The 9,675-nt window shown below is 35.3% G+C and overlaps 1 protein-coding gene across 3 annotated transcripts in view; it reads right to left on the bottom strand.

The window, feature by feature from the left end:
- Window positions 1-8,230, bottom strand: part of LOC107459672 (coatomer subunit beta'-2) — an 8,880-nt gene extending 650 nt beyond the window's left edge. For 2 of the 3 annotated variants that reach the window (XR_008001425.1, XR_008001424.1), the window contains exons 1-25: window positions 8,064-8,230; window positions 7,781-7,801; window positions 7,554-7,615; window positions 7,214-7,268; window positions 6,683-6,719; window positions 6,250-6,575; window positions 6,029-6,160; window positions 5,781-5,929; window positions 5,313-5,381; window positions 4,991-5,141; window positions 4,833-4,898; window positions 4,205-4,393; window positions 3,827-3,967; window positions 3,629-3,703; window positions 3,340-3,516; window positions 3,134-3,225; window positions 2,913-3,029; window positions 2,322-2,436; window positions 2,124-2,195; window positions 1,812-2,008; window positions 1,603-1,696; window positions 1,338-1,444; window positions 1,160-1,292; window positions 790-1,004; window positions 127-194 (exon numbers count right to left, since the gene is read on the bottom strand). Coding sequence is in view for 1 of the 3 variants with exons in the window: in XM_052251981.1 (XP_052107941.1) it covers window positions 175-194; window positions 866-1,004; window positions 1,160-1,292; window positions 1,338-1,444; window positions 1,603-1,696; window positions 1,812-2,008; window positions 2,124-2,195; window positions 2,322-2,436; window positions 2,913-3,029; window positions 3,134-3,225; window positions 3,340-3,516; window positions 3,629-3,703; window positions 3,827-3,967; window positions 4,205-4,393; window positions 4,833-4,898; window positions 4,991-5,141; window positions 5,313-5,381; window positions 5,781-5,929; window positions 6,029-6,160; window positions 6,250-6,575; window positions 6,683-6,719; window positions 7,214-7,268; window positions 7,554-7,615; window positions 7,781-7,801; window positions 8,064-8,066 (2,739 nt within the window). In the remaining 2 variants the exon portion in view is untranslated. The remainder of the gene's footprint in view (window positions 1-126; window positions 195-789; window positions 1,005-1,159; window positions 1,293-1,337; window positions 1,445-1,602; window positions 1,697-1,811; window positions 2,009-2,123; window positions 2,196-2,321; window positions 2,437-2,912; window positions 3,030-3,133; window positions 3,226-3,339; window positions 3,517-3,628; window positions 3,704-3,826; window positions 3,968-4,204; window positions 4,394-4,832; window positions 4,899-4,990; window positions 5,142-5,312; window positions 5,382-5,780; window positions 5,930-6,028; window positions 6,161-6,249; window positions 6,576-6,682; window positions 6,720-7,213; window positions 7,269-7,553; window positions 7,616-7,780; window positions 7,802-8,063) is intronic. The other variant, XM_052251981.1, reaches the window with a different exon arrangement.
- Window positions 8,231-9,675: the final 1,445 nt, after the last annotated feature.

The following is a 9,675-nucleotide window of genomic DNA, read 5'->3' as shown; positions in this document are numbered from 1 at the left end:
AGCTGGAACCGAAGTAGGAAAGAAGTAGTTTATCAAACAAAATGGTGTAGCTGCAAATGCGGAAAAAGTAATTTAAAATTGCTAGATATGATGTTGAATGCAGTACAATATCGAAATTTTATTCTAACCTCAGACAAACAGCCCAGAAGCTGGAACCGACTGTCTTGATGGGACCTAGTGATGTGGCGCAAGCACTGTCAACAAAGATGAATCTTTATGTGAGGACTAAAGCTTTCTTGAGGTGACATTCACAATTGGGTCAAAAGTTATGGTATAAACACAATATCATAACAAAATTAAAGTTCACAACAAAATAGACATAACAAGAAAAAATATTTTTAAGTTTGTCAATGACTCAACTAAAATATCCACTTTGTATTCAAAGGTCACACTACTAGGAACCAGTAAGACCAAGACTGGTAGAACTTTTACATCATTATGAATATGATATGCCCCAAAATTCATTAGTGATGATGTTAACCTCAATCATTTTATGCATCAGCAAGATTTCCTGGGGCAACTTAAAGAGAGGGAAAGACATGCAATGAGCAATAAAATGTCATAAACTTCCAAGCCAAACTACATACAAAATCATGACAACATAGCTCAGAGTTAGATATTTTGATCAATTATTCACTTATTGACAACGGACACCCTAATTATGGTGAAATATGATACACTAATAACCATAAGCAGCTAGTATTGGTAGGACTCAAGTGGAAGTAGTAGTTATAGTAAAAATAGTTAGGTGAGGGAGTTAGAAATGGCACTTCAGAAACAATTAATCACCAGAGACAAAATTTCGATTTTCACACCACCCCAACCAATTGCTTTTAGGCTGACGGGCCTCCTTCATTATTCGTACCCCACTCTTCTTCAGCCTCGTTACCATTAACGAGTACTGCACCATCTGTAGAATCGGCATCCACTACAACTGCCTCTTCTTGGCTTCCTTCTTCTCCATTATGCTCCTCCTGTGCCTCTGTATACTGCTCTTCTCCATTCTGTTCAGTCAAACGAAACAAAATGAACAAAAATAAAGCAAAAATCTAAAACCACCACTAGGAATCTACTCAGGTATTCAATTGGCAGTACAAGGCATACATATGAGGAACTTTTTTAAGCTTTTGTGTGGCGTTAGCCCTATATATCAATTTACCTCATGGTTAGAGTCCCCATTCTCAAGAGGCTCCTCGCCTTCTTCAATCTGCATGCTTCTAAAAGCTTCAACAAGGCTTATATGTGATTTATCTGCATGGCTGATGTACTGCTCCGCAGGAGGGTAAACATTCCTTTAAAAAAAATAAAAAATTAATAGTAAGATTCTCTACACTGACCTTGTTGCTGCAGCCTTAGATTCAACAGCAAGTGCAACTTGCCAGTCTTCAAATAAATTTGGATATTCCTCAGGATCAGCCAATGATTCAGCAGCTTTTGGATTAACCTGCATAAAATATCAAATACATGAGAGAAATATACAATTGCTCAATCCAGAACTCACAATCCACAAGGAAATTGAATAAGACCAGAAGTTCCTTCCATGGATCATAAACTTCCATCATGATTCATGAGTAAATACTATATATCTGAGTCATTAATTACCTTATTAAGATCTTTTCTCCAAATTGCCACTATCTCTGAGACCTTGCTTGGGAGGTAAGATCGAGCCATTAAAGCTGCCTCTGGAATCCGATTGCTGCAAATAGCATAACTTAGCTATATATTACTGCAGTAGACCTAACACCCCTCCCTTCCCCTCCCCTCTCTAGTAGTAACGTCATAGAGGAAAAGAAGACACTATTGAAGATTACCTCTCTATCAACAGTTGAAGGCAATCTTCCACTCTACCCAACATAAACAAGCAAAGGAAAGCAACATTGTTCTTCCCTTGCTCTTTAGCAAGGGTTGCAAGTTTTGATATTCCTTCGGCATCTCCTAAAGAAGAATACAGCAGTAACAACCCACTCAAATCCATCGCATGATTCAAACAATCCTCAGCCATATCTAACTGCAAGACAACAAGGCACTCACTTCAGAATATTTTGACATGGATAGTTAGGAATGAAATTCAGCTTAGGTGTTGGAGAAATACAATTTAAGTTTCAAATAACATAGAAAAGTACCCTTCCATTAGACATAGCTAATTCTCCCAACTGCTTCCATTTAGACTCACTCTGCACTTCTGTTGCAATACTCTGCAGCGAAAGAGGGCGAATATTATTCATGTGAACCACAGATATAGAAATTTGATTACCAAGTTAACAACTTTTACAAGCCAACTAATATCTCTTTGACTCTTTGTAGGTACTACAAGAGCAAACCTTTGCAACTTCTAATCTTCCAAGCTGTATTGCTAGTTCAAATCTGTAATCAGGGTCAGTAGCTACTTCAAGAGCCTCCTCTATCATCCCCCGTGATTCCAAGAATCGAGCCACACTACCAAAAATCAAGTATTTCAATTAGGATGCACATACATACCAGCACTGAGTACCTAAATTTATAACTGAAATTTGGAATTTAAATAAACAATATAAGGCCTACTAAAAGAAGAAAAAAAAAATCAAGATGCAAGGCAAACTATGGATTAATATCATACAAACATGACAAGAAAATATAATGATGGACAAGAAGCCTCTAGAGATTACAAGTTAAATGCAACAACTTGGACAAGATTATTCGTTTCGGCACCCCAGTGGGTTGAACCCCCTACTAAAGGGATCAAACCAAACATTTTTTGGGAACAAACAGAGAGACACTCACAGGGAATGTAACATATAATTGCATTAAAATTATCTAGATATGCATTTAAAGCATAATTCTGCAACCAAAAGTCCAAAACCACTTTAACACATCTCTCCACAATGAAAGGAAAATTGTCATTGTTTTATAAATGAATGCAACGGAGCTACTACCTGTTAAGATGCTCCTTAGGAATTGATGGTAGGACTTCATTGGCCCTTTCAATATCACCGCGCATAACTAATGTCTTGTACTCAATCAAGCTTAAAAGCAGTGTGTATCCCATAACACTGACAATAATTGATAGATAATAAAAAGTCAAGTTAATGCATTTTAAATGATCTGAAATTTCCATTTTTTTTCTTTCGTTTGATATGAAATGAACACCACTTACTTAAACTCTTTGTCAATCAGATATACCCGGCTTTGGTTTGCAAGGTAACCCAATAAATACATAGGGCGGTCCAAATGAAACATTGTTGTTACCTGAATTCACAATGTCATTCACCAAGAGATCTCATATAATCCTTGACATTCAATTGTAAAAATAATAGATAAAAAATTATTCTCTTTTAGCCTAGAACGGACAAGAATTAGTACCTCGCCACCAACACAGTAATTCAGTCTCCAAGAGGAATTGTTGTAGATAAAGCAATCCCCAACCCAAATGCCTGTCCTGACACGTTCACTCATCTCATGAAGGAGCTCAAAGGCATCTTCAACACCTTCATCATCTACAGGTCTTCCACTAACTAAATGTGAAGCAACTATGTCACGCTGCAATCATGAAAGTTAAAATGTTTACAGTGCTGCCACCTGTATGATGCTTCCAAATATTCTTTCAGCCAAAGTTTAAATGGGAAAAATGTGTACTTCAGAGAATCCTCACATTGTACTTCAGGATATAGAATGATGTATCACTAGCAATTGTGACAAGATCACCACTATCGGCCCAGTAGAGGTTCTGACACAACACAAAATAACAAAAAAAAACGATGAACAACGAGATGTAGAGAAGTAAAAAGGAAAGGGGCAGCAATAACAATAAAAGCAGAAAACTAGATCACCTAGTTAAAAAAGCACTCACTTTCACATTGACATCAATCCGATAAATTAACCTGCATTCTGCCCAATCATAAAAGCAGATGAAATCATTTGAGCACATCGCTAATAAAGTGCCTCCAAAAATACGTTCTGCTGAAAATGTTGGTCGGACACTCCTCTTCTCCTGAAATACCCATATTTAGACTCCAGCTAAAATTTCCAGACGGCAAATTTATTTCATGCAGAAGACAGCTAGAAATAAGAAGATTTAAGTATTTACAACAGCGGAAGCAGCCCATGCAAAAATAACAATGAAAAAAATAACCTAGCCTTCATCCTTTTAGAAATAGCAAGCATTTGTTATTTACCATCACAATTACGATTAAAAAGTAAATAAAGTGTACAAACAAAAAGTGCAAACCTGGAAATTTTTGTTGAAAATTTTGATCTTTGATGTGCTTTCTCTGACAGCATACTCTCCATCAGAAGACCAAACAAATTCGAGAGCTGAACCAAAAGACCTATTTCTCCATGCCAATGCAGTGTATATAATATACTCACCATCTCCACATACAACAACAAATCTCCCATTTGGGTTGTGCTTTAAGTTCTGAGAAAAATTAATCAACAATCAACCATCACTCAAAACAGAATCAGAATAGTTGAAACAGTAGTAAGGAATATTAATAGAAAGCTCACTTCTTTTAATATAAATTGTGCAACACAGAAATAGCTTAAACATATTTATGTTATACAATTATATCCTTATAGATTAAGTTGTTCAATATAGCTCAATTTCAATTTATAACATTACATAATAAAATCAAGCTTTCTGCATAGAAGCACAACAAAACTGCCGGTAGGCTTCAGGAAACATGTGGAAAATACGGCATAATAAATCAGGATAAACATGCCAATCATTCATTTTCAAAATCCCACAAAGAAAGGGTTGTATGATGGGAATCGGGAAAGAGCGTAAACCCTTCAAAAACAGAGGAAGCAGAGCAATAAAATGGAACATCACGTGAGGAAGAAGGATATTAACTCACTTGTGGGTAGAGATCACAAGTGCCCAACTCCTTAACAGCCAAGGGTAACCTTTCTCCATCAGCAACCTAAGAAGCATAGTATTTGCATGTGTCAATAAAATCAAATACTTACAGATTGTTGCATTTTACAGAAATAAGAGTGGAAATTGATCCCATACCTCCACATCTGCTCCTACACTTTTTATATTGACAGTTTGAATTTCATTATGCTTAGCCCAAATAATTTTCCCACTGTTGTCCATGCTAGCCACAGGTACTTCTCGACCAAGTTTAACCATAATAGTCCCTTCATCATAGCCAATCACAACGCTGCAGAGGAAGACAATTTGGTAATTTAGGCCAAGAAGCAAGTGAAAGATAATATAGCAATACTTTATTATTCAGACAACAGCCACTTGCCAATATTCAAATGTGTAAAAAAATGACACTCAAACTAATTGCCCAAACCCTTCAAAGAAGGCAGACAGAAAAAACACTCACCGACGTGATCCTTTCATATATCCAATGGCCCAAACCCTTTCAAGACCATAGTTCAATGTGTTCTCAAGCCTGCAAAACATTTATCAAGCCCAAAACATAAAATTGAGGAATTAGTGACTTAGTGTATGTCCTTAGTTTCAAATATACCTCTAATTAACTTAATTAAAATCTTAAAATGTGAAACATATAATAAATTAGAGAAAGAGATGTAGAGCAGAAATAACGATGTACAATCTCTCAGTCTCAATCACTATCTACAACTTAAATCACATCATGCAAAGTGGAAAAAGAATGTGAAGTAACAAGTCAAGTATAATTGCATAGTTTATAAGGCCCTATCATGCAAGACCAATACTCAACCACTGCCAAATTATTCCAGTCCCCATAAGATAGTTATGACAACGGAGAAAAATAAGCCAGAGGAATATGCCAAATAAAACGAGCATAAAGTTAAAGCTCACAGGTTACCTATAAGTGGTAGAGTGCCATATTCGTACTGTACCATCCTCAGAACCAGTAATTATTATAGGAAGCTCCGGATGAAAGCACACAGCAGAAACATTGTGCGTGTGACCTTCAAGGGTCTGGACACAACCTTTGGTCTGATAATCCCATACCTATTTCATAGGTTGTATCCAAGTTAGTCTTATTCATATATATTACACATATGGGCAAATAAATCAAGGGAGCAACAAGAACAAGAATTGAAAGATAACCTTGGCAGTGTGATCATCAGAGCCAGTGATCAGATAAGGTTTGTCACCACCTGTAAAGTAATCAACGCAATTCACACCTTTCTGGTGGGCATCCAATGTAAAATTAGGATCAGGAGAGCCAAGATTCCAAATCTGGTAAGATGAGAAAACAGGAATATCAATGCAGGAGGAAGAAGAAGAAGAAGAGCATAAAATAGATGGAGACAAGATAACATGTATACCTTTATGGTGCGATCAAGAGATGCACTAGCAAAGGTGTTTGTGTCTTTTGGATTAAATGTTACTTGCATGACATAATGAGAATGTCCCTCAAATATCTGGGTACAAACCCAGCCTTTTTCCCAATCCCAAAGCTTAATAAGCATATCATCAGATGATGACAGCACATAAGGAAGTGTAGGATGAACAGCCACACACCGAATGTAATCTGTATGTGCCTCAAATACTTTGACTTTATCCATTGTGTTGTAATTATATACACGAATAAACATATCATCTGCTCCAGCAACAACCCACTGTTTGCGTGCAATAAACTTGGCTGACCTAACTGCAAAATCATATTGTATAAGAGCTCCAAAGTGGCTTCTAAGTAGTAAATTGACTTAGAAAAGCACGCTTCCAGGAAAATGCATCATATATAAAATGTTCACTAACCTGGCAACTCAGTAACCTCAAAAGATTTGGCCATAGTCTGAAATAGCATAAAAGAAATGAGTGTTAATTACACAAGCATTTCTGCAGAAGTTATAATGACCCATCAAATGCAGAAGGGTTGTAAAGAATTTAAATATAAAACTGATGATTTGAAAGCTACAATCTATTAATGCAAATTAATGGATACCACAGAACACACCAAAGTATATAAAATTATAAATGAACCACTAAAAGACATGTTTAAGAAGGAATAAATGAACTGACAAACATTATAAACTGCAAAAACACAAATTGCTGTGTAAAATTCTAAAAAACTGTGAGATTCTTAATAGAAATATAACATGTGTCAAATAGATAACTGGCAAACAAATAGAGAAATCCAGAAAATTAACAAAGTAAATAAACAAAACTTTTAAACTAAAACTACTCTTCTCAATATACAGGTTCCAGACCATCAAGTTATGGTTGAATAAAAGAGGTTACTATCCTTTCTATGGCATTTTGGTTTCTGGGCAATAAAAAATAGCATACCTGAGATTGGAAGTTCCAGATACAGACAGTTCCAGAGTATAAACTTGCAAGAATCCTACATTGACAAGGCAACATCATGCAATTTGTCAAAACATATAATTATGAAGTATGAACTGTTTACAATCAAACTAATTGCCACAGTAATTAAATAATGCCAAAGTAGCCTCATATAGCAAACATGAAAATCACTATTGGTGACTCAAACTATTGTAGATACCAGGTGGACTTGAGCATTATCTAAAGGTGGGAGAAAACATCCAGATATTCCTCGTTATAAAATGAACTTCATATCATACACTATTTCAGAACCACACCAAGTTAGACAAGGATGAGGCATTACCATGGTTCTGTCGGATGTAGATCCACAGATTTTACTCTTTCTGATCTTTGCGCAAGCTTCCTCTGATTGAAGATTAGGAAAACATGTTAGATTGAGTAGCTAGAAAGGCAAATATCCACACTGTGCTTGGACTCCGAGAAATCTAATCTCACTTACGAGCTAATCAGAATTTCTCGTGAGCCAAACACGAAATAAACATTGAATCAGAATAACCAACGAAACATTACCTTGATTTCGAGTCTGAGAGGCTGCAAATGCAAGCAACAAATAAACAAAAACGAGTCAATGCACAATTCCACGATAGATCCCATCGAAAATGAAACCATTCGAATTAAGTAAGCAAAATTCAGAGCCTCGCATTTTAAGTTAGAGACAGAAAAGCGTTTGAAATTCGTAAGAGCGAACGGCAACATTGAGTAAAACACGAAATCAAAGAGAATTCGGTCCAGATCTAAGGTTGCTAGGAATGTTGAGGCATTTGCGAGAGAACAGATCAAAGAGGAAGCTCACCATTTTTGCAGATTGGAGAGTGAACTAGCGTCGATCGAGATCACTCGTCGGAGATCAGAATCCAAATTCGAACGAGCCCAAAGAGATCGAGCTCAGAGTGAGAGAGAAACGGAAACAGAGAGAGAGAGAAGGGACAAAAGGCTTTTGTATTATAAAGGGAGCACGGTGTAATTGTGTAAATGTCATTAGAAAGAGGGAAGCGGAACTTTGCAGTTAATGTCAGATTACCAAAGTGCCACTGGGAGTACATTGTCGTGTGCGTTGTCGCACCATATGGAAATGGGGTCCGCCGCAGATCAATTAAATGAACGGTTGAGATTCGAACGAGTGATTCTGTTTGGGCGTTAACAAATTCTGATAAACTAACAACGTGTTTAATGAAGGGTAGCACCGTCACCGGTCACCGGTCACCGGGGCAGTAACGTGATTGCCACGTGGATAATTGGGCCCTCATATTAATATTTTTTACATGCATTGTTCTTTAATAATATTTTACGACTTTCAGATCAAAAGAAGCATTTGTCGGTTGTTTTGAGATTTATTCATGGATTTAACTTCGTAAATGGACAATTTCCATAATGGAGCTTCAAAACTTGAACATTGGTTCACACTATTGTTCTGCAATTATTTTTTATATCAACTTAGATGACTTATTTTTCCCTCGTAGTCAATTACACTACTCAGTTAAGCATAAATTGATTAGCAAAGCGGTATATATTAAAGGAAATGTTAGCAGTCTTATTTTAATATGTTTAAGATGTTATTGTGAAATGTGGATTAATTTGTTATTGGTACATATGTGATGAGACGTTTAGACTTTAGATTATTTGACTGTTTTAGACTTCGTTTTTACTTAATTTTTAAAGAGATAATTAAAATTATTATTAAACACTAAATTATATGTTACACAGAAATATTATTTACATATTAAAACGAGTAAAGTATCATTTTTATCCTTCAATGTTTGGGATAAATGTCAAAGTTGTCCCTAACATTTCAATCGTCCTATTTAAGTCTCTAATTAAGACAATTTTGAAACGTTAGGGGCTTAAATAGGACGAAAACGTTAGGAACAAAAACGATACATAGAAATAAACTTTAGTTTTATCTTTCAATAATATCAAATTTTTTTATTGTACATAATATTCAATTGTTTTTTAATCACATTTAAGTAAATTACGCTTAATCACATTACAATAAATTTATTTTTTTATAATTTCATAAGTAATTAAAAATAATTGAATATTATATACAGTAAAAAATTGATATTATTAAAAGATAAAATTAAAATTTATTTTTATGAATCGTTTTTGTCCTCAACGTTTTCGTTCTATTTAAGTCCATAACGTTTCAAAATCGTCTCAATTTTGTCCCGCTGTCAATTCTGTTAACGGATCCCTAGCGACAAGACAACATTGAGCCAATTTTAAAACGATAGGGACTTAAACGGGCGATTGAAACATTAAGGACAACTTTGGGACTTATCCCGAACGTTAGGGACAAAAACGATACTTTACTCTATTAAAATTAACTATCAAAATTAATAATTAATAGATATATTATTTAATTTATTTTTAATATATATTTATATTTTAATATATATTTCGTACTA

This window comes from Arachis duranensis, chromosome 7 (genome assembly GCF_000817695.3).
Source record: "Arachis duranensis cultivar V14167 chromosome 7, aradu.V14167.gnm2.J7QH, whole genome shotgun sequence".
Classification (NCBI taxonomy): Eukaryota; Viridiplantae; Streptophyta; class Magnoliopsida; order Fabales; family Fabaceae; genus Arachis; species Arachis duranensis.
The sequence above is the reverse complement of the archived record's forward strand: the minus strand, read 5'-3'. Positions and strand labels throughout refer to the sequence as shown.